Below are 21,706 nucleotides of genomic sequence, written 5' to 3'. Positions count from 1 at the left end.
AAGGAGGCAGAGGATGGGCTTAGTTCCCCCCGCATTAAACCTCCCTACGGGTGACACTTCCAGCTCCACCTGCTTCGGAAGCTGCTCCCAGGTCCCAAAGCACAGGACAGACGATGCACAGTCCCCGTGAGCAGAGAGGACGAACACGGACAGGAGCACCGGGCATGCAGCTTCATTGCACCGCTTAAGCAAGACCTTCCCCGTCCTGGCAGACACCCCCTCCCCCCCACCCCCTACATGGCACAGGAGAGAGCGGCGAGTTACCTGGTTCCAGCTTGTAGATGACTTTCTCGTTGGGAGAGGTGAACTGTGGCGGCAACGCTTTGTTTGGAGACCCTGCGGGAGAGGAAAGCGGGATCCCTCCTGAGCTGAGAACGAGATCTGGCTTCGCTGGGGCCGTTGCACGGACTAACGCTAACTCGCCACAGTGCCCGAACAACTCCAGCGCGCGGCTGCAGGAGCCTGTCTTGCAGCGCGGCTGCTGTGAGCGGCACGAGCACCATCAAGGGCAGGATTCAATCTAGGCAGACTGCAAGATGCTGGTTTCTTTTGAAAACCCCTACATTGTGCCACATCTGGAGAGAGACTCTGGGCTCATCTACACTCTCCCATCCCCCCTCCCCGGGCATCTCCGATACCACCCCCAGGCCAGCCTAGAAGCCAGACTCTTCTCCTGGCCCTACAGCAAGCTGTTTGCTCCTGCCTGAAATTATTCTTCCTCCTTGTGTATTCAGTGCATAGCTATTGCCACATGACCAGGGCATGCTCTAGCATTCACCAGGCAGATGAGCATCTTTGGGCAAGTCCGACATTTTGTTATTATATCAACCAAAAAGTAAATTAGACCAAAAACTTTTGCTTGGTCTAATAAAAGACACTGTATTTCCCCAAAGAACCTTGTCTACCTATGTTCTTAGACCAACACGGATACTACTACCATTCACCAGGCTTTTAAAGTCCACCAAGGATTTGCTGTCATTGAGACTAAGCTTTTGTGCCTTAGTCTTCAGACCTGAGCAGCTCTGAAGAAGAACCAGCTCAGCCCTGATGACCTGGCCACCTTCATCTGCACAGAAAAGCTCCTGAAGTTTTAAAACAGGCAGGTGGAAACTTCCAAAAGCCATAAGGAAACTTTGAAGCTCTTTCTAAAAGGCTGTCAACACCAATGCACGCTTTCTGCTGATGGGGTGTGGTTGTCATGTACCGCCCCATCCTGGGAATGACTGTGTGATGCTTTGGGTAGCCATACACCAGGAGACGCAGAGCCCATTGAACACACACAGGCCATGTATTGGTGTCCAGGGGAGTTGTCTTCCCTATCTCCTGCCTCGGTTTCCCCTCCTTACCCACCACCTTCATCCGCACAGTTCGGGTGAGGTTGTAGGCCCTTCCGTTCTCCTGGAAGGTCACGATGCAGGTGTAGTCTCCCTTGAAGGTGTCGCGGATGATGCCGAAGGTGAGGTTGGGCCCGTGAGGATAGATGTCGTAGAAGTCCTTCACAAACACGCAGTTCTGGAGGCAGGGAGAGGGAGCGCTCAGGTGTGGAAGTAAAATAGCTTCCCCCCTCCATCCCCTCCCTGTAAAACACCAGCACCCGAGGCAGCGATACACCCAGAAACATGGTGCCAGGACTTGGATTTGGTGCCACGTATGGGTGAGGGGCTGCAGGCCAGAAGGCATGCAGGGAGGGGAAAGGTCTACCCCATGCCTCAGTTTCCCCAGAATAAAACAATGATGTTAATGGAAAATATGACGGAAGGACATTCAAAGGACGGAGTCACTTGGATGTGCAACCCCCTTTTAGCTCCTTCCTGAGGACGGGAGACTAAAAGCTGTCCGGGTGGTTGTCGGTGGCAGGAGAAATAGAGGCATTGCCTTGGTTTCCCCCGTGATGCAGGACAGAGAGTCCCTAAAAGCACACGGGCAGCTCCTTCTTGCAAGATGCTCCACCCAGGCACCATCAGCCAGTTCCCTGCTAGCCCTTCAGCCCTGAGAACTGACTGCATTTACATGGATTCAGACAAGAAGCCAAAATCCCTTGCTGTTTGCAACAGCTCCCCAAATCAATGAACAACACAAGCCTAACTGCAGTGCATATTGCCGTGTGCTTCCTGCAGTGCAGGGGGGAAAAAAAAAAAAGAGCAGAGGATCAGGTGTGACGCTGCCAAAAAGTCTCTTAGCCCTGGGTTTGCAAAGGCTATGAGGAGTCAATGGCATGATCCTTCCCTTCTGCACTGGGGGGGCCACATCTGGAGTCCTGTGTCCAGTTTTGGGCCCCCACTACAGAAAGGCTGTGGACACATTGCAGGGCAATGAAAATGGTTGTGGGGCTGGGGGACAGAACTGGTGAGGAGAGGCTGATTGAGTCTGCAGAAGAGAAGACCGAGGGGGGACTGAATAGCAGCCGTCACCTCCCTGCAGGGGGGCTGCAAGGAGGCTGGAGCTGGGCTGGTCTCAGTGGGGGCAGACGACAGAAGGAGCAATGGGCTCAAGTTGCAGCAAGGGAAGGTGAGGTTGGATATTAGGAAAAACTCTCACCAGGGAGTAGCAAAATACTGGAACAAGTTACCCAGAGAGGTGGTGCAATCTCCATCCTTGGAGGTTGTGAAGACCCAGCTAGACAAAGCCTTGGCTGGGATGATATAGCTGGAAATGGTCCTGCTTGGAGCAGGGGGTTGGACTACATGTGACCTCCCAAAGTCCCTCCCCACTCGCATTTAATATGAGTCTATGAATTTCATCTACTTCATTCCAGCCACTTATGAACTATCTAACGCGGCGAGCTGGGTGGGCAATGCCCACTCTGTCCGTGGGTGGGATCCAGCAGGTGGTCCTGATTCAGCATCCGGAGTGGGCATGGGCAGGGCTCTCGACCCACGGGTAGAGAGGGAAGCAAAACCAGGATGGGAGAGATCTTCCAAGTGCATGACAAACTAATCCCCAGGTCCAAGCCCAGATCCTCATCTGCCATTGACATGCATGGTTCATTTGGGAGGACTGGAGTTGCACTGAGTGACTCCTGCCAGGGACCTGGCCCCCACTGAGTAGCTGAATGAAGGGCATAAATTGCTAAGAAACCTTAATAAGCCTTCCACTCAGCGCAGGTTTCCTGCCTTGCCTGACAACGTGCCAAGCGGCTGATCCCGTCTCAGGAAGAGGGTTACGGCGATGACATCTTGATGGTCATAAAAGCCAAAGATTTGCACGTTTTCTCCGAGATTATTTCTGAATGGTGCATTTCCAACTCAGATTCATCTTAACGTGGCAGTTTAAGGCAGAAGTAATACACCATTCGTAATGGTTTTTATAAGGCACGGGATGACTTGCTGTCTGCACAATGATTTCCATGGGGCTTTTTTGTTTCACTCTGCTAATTGATTGTCGAGATGTGAATTTCAATGGAGGCAATGAGAGAGGCATTTAAACCCACAAAATGAACTGACTTCCCTTTGCTAAAAATGATGGCATTTCATGAGAAGAGATGTACTGGCTCCTATTAAGCAGCTGCGCTGCTCCAGTACCTCCCAGCTATGCATCTCATGGCTTTTTGCAAACCCCCAGTGAATTAAGCATCAAAACCCCCTGTAGTAACAGGTCCGTGGAGAATTTCTGCAGATCTCTCTTCCAGAGCTGCTACAGCCTCGTTTTCTCCTGCAAAACGAGAACCGGCTAGCGAGGGAGCCCAAAGTCAAGGTTTTAAATAATAATGCATGGTGGTTGCTGAGGCCTGACCAGACACCCCGGGAAGATGCCTGATTTTTAGAGCTGGAGCCATGCAGCGTTTTCAGAGAATCAGGCCCTACGTGGTTGTCTCCAGCTTGGCAACCACAAGACTGTGATGCGAAGATGCAAGGGTTGAAAACTTGAACGTCGCGGCAGTGATTCCCCTGCTGATTTCTAGAGTACAGGATGCAAGGGTTTGTTGTCTTCACTCCCATTTCACAGAAGGGGAAGCCCAGAGCTGGTGAGCCACGAGGGCAGGGCAACATCTTAGAGACTCGCTGGTTTATAAGCAACAGCCAACTTCATCCGATGCTAAGAGAGGAGGAGGAAGCTGATGCCTATAAAGAAGCAACTTGCCCAGGAGCATCCGAGTGGCTTTGGCACATCTAGGAGCCGGACCTCAGTCTCCAGAGTCACAGTCTCTACTAAGTCACTGGAAGGGAGTGGGGAATAACCCCCAATTATGTCCCATTGCAGGGAAGGGGGGGTTTACTAGCTGGAGCTAGCTTTCACTGAAGTTATGTAATTGGGGCTCGACCTCCCGGCTCTTACGCAGCGATGGCTGCGTGCATCACCCTTCCCCATAAGACACAGTCTCTCCCCCAGTCCTAACGCCCCCAACCCTTCTTACCTTGTACCACTTGATAGTTGGCTTTGCACTGGGAGGGTAAAACCCATCGATATCTGGGCAAGGGATGACTTCGTGAGCGTGCTCCAAGTAGAACATCTCTTCCATGGGCTTGATGGCACGGCTCACGCAGAAACCTGGGTCTTTCTGAACAACCTCCAAGGGAAACGCGACTTTGCTGCAATAGGTTGTGTTCCTAAGGGGAGAGAAGTGGCAGGGTTGTTAGCTCAGTCTGGTTCACTTATATGCACCGAAGAAAAGCCACAGGTTGGGACTCAGAAAGTCCAGTGCTGAGACGATGCATTCGGCCACATTTTCAGATTTACATGCAGAAAAGAAACCTCAATAATACAGGCAGGAGGCAGACGCGGGAGAACTTGCCAACATGACTAATGCACCGAGCCCTCTTTTGTGACTGCAACAACACTTCACAGGCACCCTGGCAAAAAAACAGAAGAAAAGAAAGACGTGGACAGCAAGAGAGAGGAGAGACAGAAATCTCCTCCTTGACCCTCTGAGGATGCTCTGCTCCTGCCCTCCTGCATCCTGGGCTGTTTCTCCATTTTCCTGACAACCCTTTGAAGCCTCTGGAAGACGGGATGGACTGAGGTCCCTTCCAACCTTCACTGCCTGTTGCAAAGCTTGGCCAAGTGAGCATCCAGCCAGGAGCCCCCCACCCCGAAGCAATACCTCTGCCCCAAACACGCGGCTCATTCCTTAACGGTGCAGGCCTGTGGAGTTTGCTCGGGGTTTCTTCCTGGCCGTTTGCAGCTAGCAATCAGAAATGTGTCCATTAATGCTTTCAAGGTGCCAAGCTTAATTACAATGTAAATGAGCTTGGCACTGCAAATTCACATCATTGTTGCAGTCCTTTCCCCATTCACCCCGATTAACAGCGCCCTTTTCCCTGCATGGAGATGGGAAGCGGACAACACAATTTCCTCCCCATACCAAAAGGACTTCGAGGGTCCTGAAACGCAATGCCCACCACCCTACCTGAGCATGCACGTGTAATTCCCCGTGTCGTTGAGCTGGGCGGGCCGAAACCAAAGGGTGTCCTTCTCCTTGCTGATCCGGCTGTCCGGGAGACGGAAGTTGATGGGCTCCTCCAGGTCCCGATCCTGCCCGATCCAGTACCAGATGAGGGTGAGGCCGGCGGAGTGGGCCGTGCTGTAGTTGAACTTCAAGAAGGTCTCGAAGAGCGGGCATTTGATCCTGGCGGGTTCCCCGTCGTAGAGCTGGATTTGTTTCATGGTGTCCACGCCCCAGTCGTCGCAGCGCTCTGCAAGCAGAGAGAACAGGGGGCCTGACCCTGCGTCTGCTGAGAGCAAAGACCAAAGCGTCTACAGCTGGGTCCCTATGCAGCTGGGCTGGGATACTTTGCCCTATCTGGGATATCAAGAAGCCTCTGCTCCCGAGGCATCGTTTCCTCATCCTCCTCTATCTACCTGCTGTCTCTGCAAGCATTGTGGGGCTGGGGCTCTCGGTCTTGTGTGTACACCGTACCTGGCACAGCGGACTTCTGCTACAGAAATGCAGCTCGGACAGGCGAGGGCACCGTCAGTAATAAAAAGCAGTGATAAACGGGTGTGTGGAGACCTGCTGAGAGTCTCCCGTAGGCAGGGAAGCTGGGGGCAGGCAGCAAGATGTGCTCCAGGCCTGAAAAAAGGAGCGGTCCCCTGAATTGCATCCCCGCGGCCTCCTGCCTACATCAGAAAGCAGGATGAGCGGGGCAGAGACAGGAGCTGGGCTGTGCAGAAGAAAGCTCTTCTGCAAACCCACATCCATCTTCATTGATAACGAGACAAATTGCAGCCTGAAAGTCAATTCTTCTTCAGCCGGCAGCTCTTCCCTCCCGAGTCAGCGCCGGCAAGAGAGGTCTCCCAGGAAAATGGGCGCTGGTGACGGGGGGAAAACAGTGTCACCCGGCTGCTACCCGATGTGTTCCCCGAGCTGGCTGAAGGGGAGGGAGGTTATGATGCCCCAGCACATCCAGTCTGGCACTGCTGATGCTGCCCCTTCCCCTCCCAGGGGAAGACCCACTGCCAGCGCAGATCTTAGCTACCCAGGGAAGTCGTCCTGAAAGCAGACTTTCAATGGACAGTTCACTAAAAACACCAGCTCAGGGCTCCGCAGCCATCAAAAAAGCAAATGCAATGTTCAGGATGATGAAGAAGGGAATTGTGAACAGCACTGAAAGCATTGCAATGCCCCTTTATGCATCCATGGTGCATGCATTCAAGCCTTGAATACGGTGCCCGGTTCTGGTCCTCACGCCTCAGAAAGTAGGTACAGAAGAACGGGAGAAGGTCCAGAGAAGGGCAAGAAGGATGGTCAGGGGCATGGAAGGGTTTCCATGTGACAGGAGGCTGAACAGGAGGCCTGTTCAGTTTAGAAAAGAGCTGCTTGAGGTGTGTAGGATAAGGGTTTGCAAGGCACTGAAGAGAGAAGAGAAAGTCAGCAGGGATTTATTATCGACTGTCTCTCTCACCGGCCAAGAAACCAGGGAGTTGCAACATGAAATGAGCAGGCGAAATGGACCCGCGTCTGATCCAGGACACAGTAGCTCTTATGTTTTTCATGGTTTTGCTGCCCCTGGCAGTGCTACGTTAGGATGATGGCATGCTCCAGGGCTGCCCGCTGCAGAGCCCATCACGTCTGCAGAGAAGCCCCGAGTAGACCAAGCCTTGTCTGGGATGATGTAGCTGAGGTTGGTCCTGCTTGGAGCAGGGGGTTGGACTAGATGTGACCTCCTGAGCTCCCTTCCACCCTCATTTTCTGTGACCAGCATCTCAGTCATGACCAAGTAGGACAAACTGGTATGCTGCAAAGCGGCTGAGCTGCAGGGCGGCTGGTTGTAGCCGGGGTGGTCTAAGGAGCTTCTTTTCTACCTTGGACAACACATAGCAGCAGCAGTCTCCCGCTGCCTGAAGAAGAGTGTTTGTGCCCAAAAGCTTGCAAAGACCTTTTCTCCAACTATTTAGTTGTTCTAGTAAAAGATATTGCATCTACCCGGGCTACCCACTGGATGCCCTGGGCCAGACTTCACAGTCCGCTAATTGCAGGCTGAAGTTGTGGTGGCTATTTGCTCCAGAGCCATGTGTTTTCATAAAGGAAATCTGCCGTTGCCCCATGCCCCTGCAAAAGAGAGCTGTGTCTGGGGAGCAGAGCACGGGACAGCAAAGCAGGATACCTTTGACCCCGCCTTTGCCACGTCCTTCTGGGGCTGCATGAAGGCAGCAGGACTTTATGCCTTCCCACGGCAAGGCCAGAGAGGAGAGAGGTCTGCATGTATATGGCAACCGTGAGGTTCTTGGATGGATGCATGCGTGCATGCAAAGCTGGAGAGGACGGAGGTCTGCATGTATAATGCAAATGAGGTCCCTGGATGCAGGCATGCATGCAATTGCAAACACACCGCAGCTCATGAGCCAGCACCGCCAAACTCAACCGGCCTCTTCTCCCAGCGTGAGCTTTTGTATCATTTTGCATGGGCCAGAAAAATAGCATTCATTTCCCGTGCTTACCAATTGCTATGGCAACAGGTGGGAACGGGGATGGAGGGCTGTCGCTGCACACCGCGCTGACCCCTTTGCACAGAGCGGCAAATCTCAGCCAGCAGATCCTTTTGAGGGGGCTTCTCAGTTCGAGGGGAGCAAGCCCCTACTCGGGATCACAAGCCAAACCCAAATAGGAATTGAAGGCACCAACACTGCTGCGACCTGCCGCGGGCTTCCTGAGCTCTCAGCAACACAAGAATCGCTCTAGCCTATTCTGTAGTCCAAATACGCGTGAGAGCTCAAAGCTGGTGTTTTCCAAGGGGGGCTTCGAGTCCAAAAATGCTGAGGACCCCTGGCACGGACTCGAGAGGTGCGAGGGGTCTGGGTTTCCCAGGCGTCAGCGTAACGGCAAAGGCGGCGATGCGCAGGGGCTCTCCCCATGCCACCAAGCAGAGGTCCGAGGTCGGCGATGTGCTCACAGGCAAGCAGTGACCCCTCTCTCCCAGCCGTCTCCGGTCGATAAATCTTGACAACTGCTCCAAGAGTGCAAGAAGGGAGCCAAGATCATCGATCTCCCCTCGGACAGCAGGAGCACCGTCGGAGGGCGAGATCTCACTGTTAAATCATAAGGTAGACGTCCCCTCCCGCCCCATGCCGCAGGCTGGGTCTGCTGGTAAGGGGTGCCGCCAAAATGCCAGCACCCCGGGGCTGGCGTGCAATTAGATCTGTTGCGAAGGGAGCTCTCTGCCTGGTAGGATGAAGGAGGCGATGAATTGCTCCTGCCACGCGGCCTCGTTAGGGATTCAGCAGCCTTCTCCCTGCGCAGACCCAACCGGCCGTCCCCCATGCCAGTCCCAGCGGGTGACGAGGGCACTTTGCTCTCACCTGGCCCCTGAATCGCTCTCCGCCGCCCCATGAAGGTCGCAGCATTTCATTCCCAACACAGACTACATGGCTCGGCTCCAGGCACCAAGAAAAACCCACCCCTTCTCCTTTGCAGGCCCTAGCCAGCGCTGGGAAACGGGGGGACCCTGGCGCTCCACCTGCCCAGACGCCCGCGTCCAGCCTCGCACTATAGGAAGTCCCATTTCCTCTCCCCAAAATACCCCTCCGGGGGTCAGAGCTGCAGCACCATGTTGCTAAGTTTGGGTGGAGGGAGCTCAACATAGGGACCCCTCCTGACCACGGGGAGCTCAGGCAGGAGGCAGGCAAGGACGTGCATGCTAATTCTGGCCCTTATGACAATATGGGAACTGCTGCATTTAAAAATGCCTGACAGAGGGAGACAACGGACCCCCTCCCTCCCTCCCATCCCCACCCCCCCGCCACGCCACTCTGCTCAGCAAAGCTTCATCCTGGAACTGCCAACACAACTTAATTTTAAAACACTAATGCATGCATCTCTCTCTGCCTCTCTATTATTAATTTCTGCTGAGCCAGACCCTACGGGCGAGACCTTGCATGAATGCCCAGAGAGCGCGAGCCCCGGTCGGGAAGCATTTGCAGACGAAGGAGGGCAGGCAGGAGAAACGCGTAGAAACAGCAGCACTGCTGTTCCCATTTCCCAGAAGCAAAAGCGACCTGCCCAACATTGCACAGAAGCGGGCATCGGACCCACATCTCCCATGTCCTCACTTAGTGTCTTCAACTGCAAACCTGTCTGGACGTCCAGACACGATGACGGGGGACAGGTTATACACGTGATGGGGGAGCGGAGAGGGTCTGCAATGCTCCCTAGCCTTGTTCCAGTCCAGCTGGGGTGTCACAAGCAAGCCATCGACCTCCAGAGAGGAGGCAGAGCCGAGACGAAGGGCGTTGTAAGGACACGGCACTTGCTGATTGCACCTTGCGATGAAGATGAGAGCTCGTCTCTGCTGAGCTCGTTTGCAGCGGGGGCAGAGAACTGGCAGAAGTGAAGGACCGTCTGCCCTCACCCACCAGCCCTCTTGTCTTTCATTGCCCCTCTTCCTCCTTACAAAAGCTGGACAGGCCGCCCCGTCCTCAGCCAGGCCATGCGCTGCGTATCGGGGAGACTGCCGGGCAGGGTCCTTCTGGGAGAAGAGATCCAGAGAAAATGGAAGGGAAGGAAGGGAAAACAAAAAATGCAGCATCGCTGGACCTCCGTAAAGGAGGGAATAAATGTCATGGGACACTTCTCAGCTTCTCTCCCAAACTCCTGTGCATCAAGGCAGGCCCTAGGCACAGGCTCAAAACCTCCTCTTCCAGATGCACGCTCACTCCCATGCAGAGAAGCAGGGAGCATCACTTGTATGCTGCAATAGTGCAAGGAAATCAAGCTAGGGGGTCTCAACCCCTCCACAAGGGCCCAGAAATTTGATGGTGTTCAGAGCCAGACCCCCACTGAAAAACATCTGAACCTGCGAGCCGCTCCGGAGGCCACGTACCGTGCGCGCTGCTACGCAACCAGATCTGGAGAGCAGGGTTGCGCCCATCGACCGATCCCATGTGCTGACCCTGCATGGGATCTGCCCAGACAGGAAACAACCATAGAAAGAATGGGTTTAGCTCGAGCAACCCCAGTCTCCATAAGCAGTTTCCAGCCTATGACGGCTCAAGTCAAAGAGCTGATGAGTGCCTGCATTTTGAGCCAGCTTCATCCCATTTGAGCACCAGACCGAGGACGTAGACTGCCAATGGCTTATTTTTGCATTTAAATCTTTGCGCCCTCAACACCCACCTGCCAAGGACACTGCAATGATGGGGGGTGGTACTGAATGCAGAAAGGCCTTAAGAAACCCGGGCGCTGGAAAACATCAGGACCAGCTTGGCATCATTTCCAGAGGGCTTTCCACGCACATCTCCATGATCCAGGGGAGAGGAAGGACTGCCATGAGACCTCAGCAAAGCCCCAGGCATCAGTGCCTTCAATGAAGTGAGTGGGAGAGGGCAGCAGAAGGGGAGAATAAAAGCTTTTGGGTAAGAAGGTGGCTAGAAAAGCCAGTGCAAATGCCCAGATGCAGTGGAGAGGGACCCGTGGAGCTACCGTAATGCTGGCAAGGGACAGCGGCGCAATCACAGCATTAGCTCGGGACCTGGGTTCGGCTCACAGCCTGCCTGGGTTGCACCTAGAGCCTCTCATCTCATCTCCCCTTGCTCCCCTTCATCACGCATACCTTGTTATTCCTCCTTGCTGCACTTACTCGTCGTCCGGAAGGATCCCAAAGGGATCTGCAGGCAGGGAGGTCTCCAATGCCCTATTGCTGAGCTGCGGCCACCTCTGGGGGGGAACGCCACCGCTGTTTCTCAGCACCCAGTAACACGGCCCGGCACTTCGAGATCTCGAGCCGTGCGGCGAGCCGTTCGGGCACAATCACTCCCCGTGGCTGGGTCACGAGGGTCCCATCTCATTACAGTGCCTGAAACCTAGTCACCTTGGGGGTCTGCTTCCTCACAGCATCTCTCCAAGGCCGTACCTCAAACAGCCCCGTGTCCCTGCCGTCAAGCCAGGGCACTGGCTGAACAGACGATGCCACCAACTGAATCATAAGCCCAACTCCTGGAGGGTCCTGGGGTTACCAGGCCCCTCTCATCCGAGCACTGAGCACATCTGGGCTTATGCTGACCGTGCTAGAGGCACACGGCTGCACTTACCGCTGCTGCCCATCGCTGCCCTGTCCTGCTCAGACAGAAAGGACATCAAACTGCTCCAAAACAGGCAGCGGGGACGAATGGAAGGAAAACACACCCGAAAGCAGGCTCACAAGACCTCAGAGACCTAAAGTGCAGGCTGCAACCCTGACTAGCATGTTTAAAGCCCTGTTATCCTGTCTAAAATTGGTGCCTCTGTGTGCTATGTGATGGGCTACGGAGCTCGAAGCAAATGGGCCACTGATTCAAGCTGGTTTCATGCAAAATGGGACCAACAGCTCCCCTGAAACAACAGGCTGGCGACCTCAGTGAGGTGGGCTGCATCCTGCCTGAGTCTGGATGGTCTCCAGGTAAGTTTAGACATATGCACAGTGCTAGCAGGGTCTGCTTTGAAGACTGTCCCCTCTTTGCTTCCCCCGAGGAGAGTCCATCCCTGCTGACATGCAGCGGGGAGGGAGCTGGGGGGTCTGCCCACCTCTTCCCGGGCTCCATCCCTAGCTCGCACATGCCAGGGTGATCGGTTTGTCCCAAAGCCTTGCACACAAATAAGACCAGGGTAGCGTCACACAGGTAGGGCAGGCGGTGAGCATCTACCTGGGCTAGGACAGCCAGCACGAGCCAGGGGAGAGGGGCAGGAAATACTGGCAGACAGCAGAGGATCTGCGCGCACATTTTTTTCATCTTACTTCACACACCGAGATAAACTTCTTGGCACCCAGGGCTGTCACAAGAGAAATAAGGCCGCTGCCACCTGCCCCACCACTAGCCTCGCAGCTGCCGGGTGGTGACCCCGAGCATTTACACGGGGGCGGCACATGGTGCAACTCGTTCCTCTTCCCCTCTCCCCGGTCCGCAGCACGCCTGTTCGACATAATAGCCAAATTCGCCCTGGCTGGGAGAAGCGTGCCCCTGCGGCCCGATTTGGGTCATGAGGATGCTGAGGTCGGGAGTTACTGGGGGTCTACATCAGCGAGAGCCTGCCCTGCTGTAGGGCTCAGGACTGGGCCCTCGGGGTGGAGAGAGGGGCTCCATGCACGCCGCCCAGGGAAAGTCAGCACCAAAGCCCCAATTCCACCCCAGTCTGGACACTGCCATTGGTGTAAATCAGCACAGAGCCTGGCCCTGGGGGCTCTCGCTCCCAGCTCAGCTGCCTACCCCGCCTGATCAGCACAAGTAAGGCCGCCCTGTGCAAACCCTAGGGTTAGGGTTAGGGTTAGGGGGAGCTGAAACCATGCAGGGCGCACAGCTCAAGGACTCCAGGAGCAGCTGAGCATGCAATCCCTGCCCCCGCACAGCTTATCCCACAGACCAGAGGCTCGTCTCAACCCTACATGCAGCTTCTGGAGCTGTTTCCCAACTCCCTGGGGAACTGCGGGTGTTTCCCAATACTCAGGCATCCAGCGGTGGATGTTACAACGCTGCCTGGGGCCGGGGAAACAGTGCGGCGCCCTGCGCGTGACACAGCCGGCAGCCGGAAACGGCTGCAATGTCGGGAATTCCCAGGGAGAAGCTGGGGCTGACACCCCGTGTCTGCAAGGCAGGGCTCGAGAGAGGAGGTCTACCCAGGGCACGCATCACCAACAAAGCTGACCCGAGTCTTGCAGGCCAGTTAAGAGTCCTGGACCCCAGCCTGGGCACAGGGGAAAGAGGAGCCCCAGCCCTGTGCAGGGCTTTGCAGCTGCAGGGGGATGAGTCTTGCACCACGAGCTGCCTCTGCCGTGCACGTGCTCGTGGTTTAGCGCAAGGGACAGGCTTCCTCACAGTGCCAAGGGCTTAACGGGGCCCGAGAGCCGATGCCTGCATGGCTTTCTTCCCTCCCTTCTGCAAACCGCACCATCCTCTGCCCCCATGTCGGAAGCCTTGTGCCGAACTGGCCACAATCCCGCTCTTCATGAACGGCTCCGAGCTGAGCGCGTGCCAGAAGAAGCTGCGAGGATTACAACACATTTCCTGCAGGGAAAATGACTCAGTGGAGATGGTAAGAGAGCTCGCTCTATTCAAGGAGCCCCGGCCTCGGCGTCTGTCACCGAGATGAGTCAGAAGGCGAGGGCCAAGGGTTCGCTCTCCGTATCTGACAGGAAGGGGAAGATCAGCATGTGCTAGTCCTTGCCCTGACACCGGTTCACTGAGTCACCCTGGGCAAGTCACTCGTTCTGCCTTCATTTCACCAGCAGATGAATGAAAATGGTTGTGGGGCTGGGGACAGGACTGGTGAGGGGAGGCTGAGGGAAATGGGCTGATTGAGTCTGGAGAAGAGAAGACCGAGGGGGATTGAATAGCAGCCGTCACCTCCCTGCCGGGGGGCTGCACAGAGGATGGAGCCAGGCTGGTCTCAGTGGGGGCAGATGAGAGGACAAGGAGCAATGGGCTCAAGCTGCAGCAAGGGAAGTTGAGGTTGGATATTAGGAGAAAGTTTCTCCCTAGGAGGGCGGTGAAGCACTGGGACAGGCTCCCCAGAGCGGTGGTGCAGTCTCCATCCTTGGGGGTCTTGAAGACCCAGCTAGATAAAGCCTTGGCTGGGATGATGTAGTTGGGGCTGATCCTGCCTGGAGCAGGGGGTTGGACTAGATGTGACCCCCTGAGCTCCCTTTTAACTTTCATTTTCTACGATTTTATGAGTGGCGTGACACTGGTCTCTGCAGGACACTCAAATGAATGGTGCTTAGACAGGCCTTTGCATGCACGCTTGTCACCGGTGTCTGAGAGCCTGCACAGCCAGTGCAAACAGCTAGCACGCTTCCACACCCGGTTTACATGGATGGCTTCTGCAGCCAGGACTTTAGAGACCTAATACAACATCACTCCAGCACTCCCAAAGGATGATTGTTTCTTTTTTCAGCACCAAACACACCAGTCTAAAGGCCAAGAGATGAAACTGCACATCCTACATGGAAGAGAGCGTGGAAATGCAAAATCCACTGCATCCACTTCCCCAAGATACCGCAGCAGTCTTACCTGAGCCAGTGCCGAGCGTGGCCATCTCCAGCCACAGAGTAAGCAGCAGGGCGCAGCGCAACTTCATCCTGTCGATGCAAACACAGAGACGTCCCAGTTACTTGCAAATCTATTTCTCCCAGGCCAGGATTTTTTTCCTTTATTTTCTTTATTCAGCCTCTGCCCAGCAGTTGCTACGAACCCAACTGTTCTGTTTGCAAATAGTCTGCAGATAGCATGAGGCTCCTAAGCCCTGAAGGTCAGGGCTGGGAAGAGGGGTCTTGAGTTACTCATTTGGGCTTGTAACAACAGTCAGGGGTTGCATATGTGCCTAGGTGCTACTGTCAAGTCGGTGTGCATGGCATGGGAAAGACTACAAACCCCGAGCCATCGCTTTACAAACTCAGAGTTTCACCCACGTGGCCCAGTGCTGCCAGCAGATGACTGGTGACAGAAGAAAGGTAGAAGAGTGTTTGCAGGTTTTCTAGCGGGCGGATAACAACTTACCCATCGCCAAAACACAACCAAGAACAATGCCTGACCCCCGAGACCTGAACAACGCGTTTGCTGATGGCTTGCAAGGGGGAAAAGAGACTGCAGTTGTTCCCCCAGCCCCAGGGAGCACCTGCCTGCAAGGAGGGCTAGGGCGTCAGCTGGCAACAACTTCCACCTGGATCCTGTGTCCTCTGGTGACCTCTGAGATCTGCTGGAGTTAGTCTATAAGGAGCAAATCCCTCCTGCCTTCTAGTTGACTTCAGACTAGCATGGCTAACTGAGATCCCCTCCCCTCGCCCCCGGTCAAAGGGGGTTGATGCCTATAACCAGGAACCGATGCCAGGTTGACCGACTTCCACGCCAGCACTTTATCCGCCGCGGTCCCCTCCGGACGTAGACGCAGGACTCCCAGCCCATCCCCGTGCCTCACATTTGGCATTCTGCTCTCACAAATCCTCCCGGTCATTAAAACAAAGCTTCCCCTCCATCTCCAGGTTTTCCCTGGATGCCAGCTATAAGTGGCTGCTTATGAAAGCTGACATTTATTAGATGCTCTAATTAGTGGGACTAAAGACTTCATTTGCTATTCCCAGGCGCCGTTAGCTCTTGGAGGGAGCAGAGGTGCATTAACAGGAGTTAGGCAAACTCTCTGAGAAACTGTTTTTTGCCCCCAGATACATGTGGGCCCTTGGAGGCTGGGAGCACGGAGCAACCTGGGTTTAGAAATCGCAGAGAAAGCTCAGTGAAATCCAGCTGTGGCTTTAGGAGCTTCATTTCAAGTTCGTGCATTGGAAAGTAGTGCCCTGCCGGAGAAAGCAGCGGAGGGCAGGAGCTGAGAAGAGCTTGCCCACCTCCAGACCCTCACGGAAAGCAGCAGAGATACGCTATAAGCCTACGAGCCACCCCGCTGCTCCACTGGCCGGACTCCCTACGTGCACGTATCACAGGCAGCCTGCTTTCTCCCAGCCTGAGCCCAGATCTGGTGGCTGAGCCAGCTTGGGAGACATCCAGGATGTGCACAGAAGTGCTCTGTGCACCTTTCACAGCGCTGTAATTTAAAGCACTATGAAGTTACAATGCTGTTAACCATGACAGAAGTGCGGTGTTCGGGGGGCCCTGAGCCCCCCTGGACTTCGCCAGCTCGGAGGCAGGGATGCTCTGCAGCCTCCTGGGGCTTCTCCACTGGTCAGAAATGTGCCCAGTGTACAGAAGTTATTTAAAGCACCGCACGCTGCTAAACTGCTGTAAGACACGGTGCTGCAAATGTAATACCTCATTTAACAAGGGTTAATTTAAAGCACTACACCTATCATTTAAAGTGCATTAAAGCCATGCATTTCTCTTAAGTCATGGCAATTATGCCCTTTAAAAGGCAAAAAAAGCAACGTCTGTACACACCCCCAGTCTTGACTCGGTGAGGGAAAGGCTGCTGCACCCTGGGTGAGTGGGTCCAACAGATATTCACACTCCCCATTACAGATCTGCCCGTTATTTCTGGCCTAAATTTACCAGCACAATAAGAGCTCTACGAATAGTGGGTCATTGTAGTCTGCTAGCCAAAAACAGAGAGAGGGGGGATAAGGAATCGGAAGTTTCATTTTTGTTTGAGCCTAAATGAAACAGTTCTGGTTTTTCTCAGCATAAAGAAAAGGCCAAGGGGAAGATAAAATCCCATGCAATAAAGAGCGCAGCAGCCTTTTTAACTTTTTCCTTCTCCTTCAAGCAAACAAATGTCAAAATGGAAACACCAAGAAAAGAAAGAATCAGACTGAGGCACGGGGAAAGGACAAGCCGCGACCGTCTCCCTCGTCTCTGGCCTGCCGAAGCTCTCCAGCAGATTTCACCCGAACTGCAAGTGGTTTTTTGGCTGATGCAAAGCGGCAAGTCCGAATGAATAACCGATCTGTCCAGATCTCGGTCCAGCCCCGCTGGCATGCTCCAGGCATGCTCTGTGTCTCATACATAGAGACATCAGGCCTTTCTATTTGTTGCTCGTGAGCTGTTTTCTTCGCTCTGGGAGCCGAGATTTAAGCAAGGAGCTCTGATCTTGTCCTGACGTTTTTGTCATCCAAACAAAAATCCAGCCCTGCATTAATGCAGCCCCCGGGCCAGCTCCCGGGGCTCATCAACCAGCAGGCGCTGTGACCTGCTCACATCCCTCAAGAAGGATGAAAACCCCTGTTCATGTTTCCCCTTCCAGGCTGGAGAGGGATGCAGCATCCTCCACGCTGGGAGCAGAGAGCTGACGGCGCGGGCGAGGAAGGAGGATATATTTAAGCAGAGGTAGTGGAAAGCAAAGCAGAAGGCAGGGTAAAGATGCACCTTATAGTCTAACCAAACCACAAGATGCATAAGTTGTTGTGCTGAGCATGCTACACATGCCAAGTCCTTTCCCTCTTTGCAGCAATGAATCTGTTTGCTCTTAACCCCCAAATCAGCTCTCATCCAGGCTGCTGCCACCACTGACTATGGCTCTCGTGCCAGGCTGAATTTGGCCTGTGGTCCTCCAAGAGGCTATTGCAACCCTACCAGTGGGAATGCAAATTCTGCAAAGGACTACATTTTGCCCCTGCTGACTGTGTGCACGAGAGTTTGCTCTATCAGGTCGTCCTGTTGAGACCCACAGGTCTCCAGTCCTGCAAGAAAACAGCTCCCCCGAGCAGGGAGCATGTCCCCAGCCCAGCCCCTTGACCATCCATCCATCCATCTGCTCTTTTTTCCATCCTGCCCGCTGGACAGCCGAGGGCAGGGCAGGGCTAGGTTGGTGCTTGGGTAATTCCAAGCCCTCCACAAAAGATCTGGATTAGGCTGATGCTTGGGAGAAAGAGACCCAGGGCTTGTCAGCTGGCAGCAGCTTCTCCATCGCCAGGCCAGGGCTCACCTGCAATTAAATGCCCAGGGCAAGGGGAGGGAAGCTGTCTCTGCGGGACATACCTGGAACGAAACGCTCGACCCTGCCCAGGCCACCGTCTCTGTGCCAGCAGGTGGGAATACGAAACTGGGAGCATCCTCCCGGGCCGTGGAGTTCAGTCACCTCCAATCATAGGCAAGCACTAACCCAAAAAATGCTCCTTCAACACTCAGCTGCGAGGCACAATATCCAAAACACCAAGAAGACCCCAAACTCACTATGGGTAACAGCGCGGGAGAGGACGGCACTGCTAATGCCCTACCCCTGCGGGGACAAGGAAGTGATTAGTTCAGAGACACTCAATGGATCCCAGGCAAATTAAACAAACCCTCAAGTTTTCCATTTGTTGGGCACAGAAAAGGAGAGACAGAGGGGGAAAAAAAGAACACCAAAAAGCTGCTTCCATGACCTGAAGTTAAGGAAACCAGTGAAATATTCTTCTTGCTCGGCTAAAAAGCTGAATGTCTTACTCATCAAATGAAAAATTATATATGTTACACATACACACTATAGTTATAGATCATGTTATGTATGTATGTTTTATTACATACATAGAGTTTTATATAGTTTTGTGGGTATATGTGCACATATATACTGCATGCACACTATATTTATATAGTTATATAGAGTTGTGTTTGTATGTGTGCATATTCATCTATATATTACACATACGCTGTATGTCTGTAGTTATATATAATTGTGTGCGCGCATGTATACATATATATTACACACACACTAGATACAGTTTTGTGTGCGTATTTTTTTATATAGGTAGGTTCATCTATCAATTTATCCACCTATAAATAGGTTTATCTATCTATAGATAGATAGATATAGTAATCTAAATCTGGTTTCTGTGCTGCTGAAGGACTGTGAGGGACTGCTCAGGGTTAGACTCCACTGGAAAGGGAAATGTAAAACATATCTCTATCTGTTTTACGTTTCCCTTTCCAGTGGAAGCCAACCCCGAGCAGTCCCCCCTGTTCTTCAGCGACACGGGCCCTGAGATGTCTCAGCCTTTTCCGAACTCATTCATTTTTTGCATCTGCCTTGGTGCTTCAAGGTAAGCGGGAGCTGAGCTCCGAGCGACTCCTGCCCCGTCTGCCCAGCGTCACTGCTCCTTCCGGAGAACAACCTCCTATTTGGCACTCGTCTGCCTTTGCCCTGCCCTTCCCCCAGCGCCGGTAAAGAGCTGACAGGTTTTTACTTTTCACGGAGGACTCAGCCCCGCTCTGCAGAACAAAAGCTCCCTTCAAATCCCTGCCACCAAGTGCTCTGGCTGAAAGGGCACTGAAAGCCAGGGAAGGGTTTTGGGAGGCAGGGGTGCTGGAAAGCTTGCAGAGGTTTGGAAGGAGCTTGGCAGCTTGCTTTCTTCATGCAATTCTCCCCCAGGCCCCTTGAGGTGGAGGGAAACTGAGGCAATCACTGAGCTGCTCAGCAGGATGGAGGACGGGGGACTGACCCCATTTTGGGGGATGCTCTGCTCCCCTTCTACCCATCTGCGTCTCTCCTCTTGGACTCGGGCTCTTGCGAGAAGCACCGGGAGGTCTCTCCAGGCGGCGAGCAATGCAGCACGTGCACGTCTCCCTCCACGGCACCCAGTGCAGATAGTACTGACTCTACCCCCGCGGGACTGGAGGTGGGTCACACCCGGCAGGGTAGGATGCAGCATCCGTACCCTTGACACCAATGCACCTTGCACCTGGCCTGTCCCTCCCGGCTGAGAAGGCAAGTCTGGCTTCAGGACACCTTGCTCAAGCCAAGGACCAAGGGGCCAGGTCGCTCTCTCCTGCCTGGCCTGGCCCTGCAAGATAGCGGAGGAAGCTGACAAATGCAGGCCCTGCTCCAGTTAGCAAAACCCTGCTCCTCGGTGATACCCCTGGGGCAAAACTGCCCTGAGTCCTTTGAGTCCCGCAGCACTGGGGAACACAGCACGGGGAGGTTCCCTCTTCCTGCCACTTCCATACGCGAGGGGAATATGCACACACGCAGCTCAGCCCCTCTGGAAAGCCCAGCCCGGCGCCCTCCTATGCAACAAGTGCTGGAGAGATGGGTTGGGCGACCGCTATTGTTTGTTAACCCAACTGTTCAGGGGACACGAGAGAGAGACGTGTAAGTAGAGCAAAGACGCCAAGAGCATCCGAGAAAGAAAAAAGGAAAGAAAAGGGGCTGCCGGCGAAAGCAGCCGCAAACACACAAATAAGTGCACTAATGGAGGCTCTGAAAGGCCCTTTGGGCTGGCTGAGTAAAGCGAACAATAAGGGAAGTTACTGTAGCATGAACCACCCGGGCTCCATTTAGCTGGGATCAGCCGCATCGGTCTTCTGCGGGCCAGGCTGGCTGCGGGTTATCCACGCCGTGGCGCGTTCCCACGTCGGAGCCGCGCAACGCCAGGCTGAGCAGTGCCGGGTGGGGGTGGTGGGATGGGAAGGCAGGCTCTGGTCTCTCCCCCTTGGCAGCTGCATTTATTAATGTCTCCCCTCCTTGGCGTCTTTTAAGGACGGAGCACAGACCGGTCAAAACTCAGCTTAGAAACCCACTGGCCCTTCTGCTCCTCCTCCCCATGCCAGTGAGGTGCTGCACGGATGGTTTCTAAAGGCTGAACCCTGCCCCAGGATAGGCAGCATCTCTCCTGTCCATCCGGCTGCGACTTCGGGACAGCCAGTGGAGCCATACTGCCGTATCACTGCAGAAGAAATACTGAGCACATTGCTGAGAGATCAGCTGGGAGGCCCGCGAGACCTGCCTTTCACCCCTGGAAGGGGATGCGGGGCTTGGAAAGCCCCAAATGCCATCCCCTGCTCTGCTACAGGCTTCCCACACCACCTTGGGCATGTCACTTAGCTTGTGCGTCGCTCCATCTCCTGTGGTACAAAGGGAGGCAAAGCGCTGGGCAGAGCGTTGCGTAAGTGGGGGACAGCAAGAAGGAGACAGGAGCTTATTTTGTAGCCTCACAACAGAGCTAAATGCGTAACGAAAGGCCTTTCAGATGGATTGCAGAGAAACAACTGAATGGACCCAAAACGCGGGGTTTCCCCCCCTCTAGGATGGCATTTCCCAGGAGCTCACCTGGGAAAAGAAAAGAAAAGAAAACCCATTGACCTCCTGGATTTTCTCAGGGCCCAGTCCCTGCCCAGCGCTCCCGAGGCGCCCACCGAACACAGCAAAGGGGACCATGCAAGGAGGAGAGAAAGGAGCGTGGCGGGGAGGAAGGGGTGCAGATGGGAGTGCTGGACCATCCCCAGCCCCTGGGCTTTGCCCATTTGCACGTCCAGGGAAGCAGTCCCAGGTGAGACGAGGGTTTGCAGCAGGGCTAACGTGCACTATCCGGGCTGGGGACAGGGGAGGGGAGAAGGTCTGCGGCAAGGATGGGGATCATATCGGCACTGCTGTGCCCCCCTTCCCAGCTCTGCAGAGATCCCCCTCGATTACACGCTGCTTTGCTAGCATCTTGCTGGCAACATCCTCGGCATCTGCTCAGCAAGCCGAGCACGCCGCGGTCCCGACGTTTCGAACCCACCAGCCCCATAATAAGCCCCATCTTGGAGCACGCGCACACCTGAGCGAGGCAAATAAACACCGGGGACTATAATCGAGAGATCTGTCGAGCGGGCCACGGAGAGAGAGGCTGAAGCACAGCTAAGAAATCAACCGGCGGCGCCGACGAGCACACGCGGAGCAGCGCGAGCTGCAGTCAGCAAGAGCACGGCTGTGCTGCAGCGCCGTCTCCAGCCGGGAGCCTCTATTTTGTACGTCTGAATAGCTGGGAAATGAAACGCTTCCAGCAGCGACACCGAGTCCTCTGGCACCCCAAAATGACTTAGTGAGCCTGGTCCAGCGATTCTTACCTGGCACCCTGGGGTGCCTCGAGAGCCTTTCAAGGGTGCTGCGGGGTGCTACACGATG

General features: G+C 54.4%; 1 protein-coding gene across 2 annotated transcripts in view; it reads right to left on the bottom strand.

The window, feature by feature from the left end:
• Positions 1–21,706, bottom strand: part of IL1RAP (interleukin 1 receptor accessory protein) — a 59,600-nt gene that overhangs the window by 28,219 nt on the left and 9,675 nt on the right. For both annotated transcript variants that reach the window (XM_090051974.1, XM_090051975.1), the window contains exons 2-6: positions 14,416–14,483; positions 5,348–5,633; positions 4,355–4,547; positions 1,347–1,512; positions 265–336 (exon numbers count right to left, since the gene is read on the bottom strand). In XM_090051974.1, coding sequence (XP_089908100.1) covers positions 265–336; positions 1,347–1,512; positions 4,355–4,547; positions 5,348–5,633; positions 14,416–14,482 — 784 coding nt within the window. In that variant the 5' untranslated portion in view covers position 14,483. The remainder of the gene's footprint in view (positions 1–264; positions 337–1,346; positions 1,513–4,354; positions 4,548–5,347; positions 5,634–14,415; positions 14,484–21,706) is intronic.

This window comes from Crocodylus siamensis, chromosome 6, assembly GCF_052110815.1.
Source record: "Crocodylus siamensis isolate JL-2025a chromosome 6, ASM5211081v1, whole genome shotgun sequence".
Taxonomy (NCBI): domain Eukaryota; kingdom Metazoa; phylum Chordata; order Crocodylia; family Crocodylidae; genus Crocodylus; species Crocodylus siamensis.
Note: the sequence above shows the minus strand (reverse complement) of the source record. Positions and strands in the feature narration are given on the sequence as shown.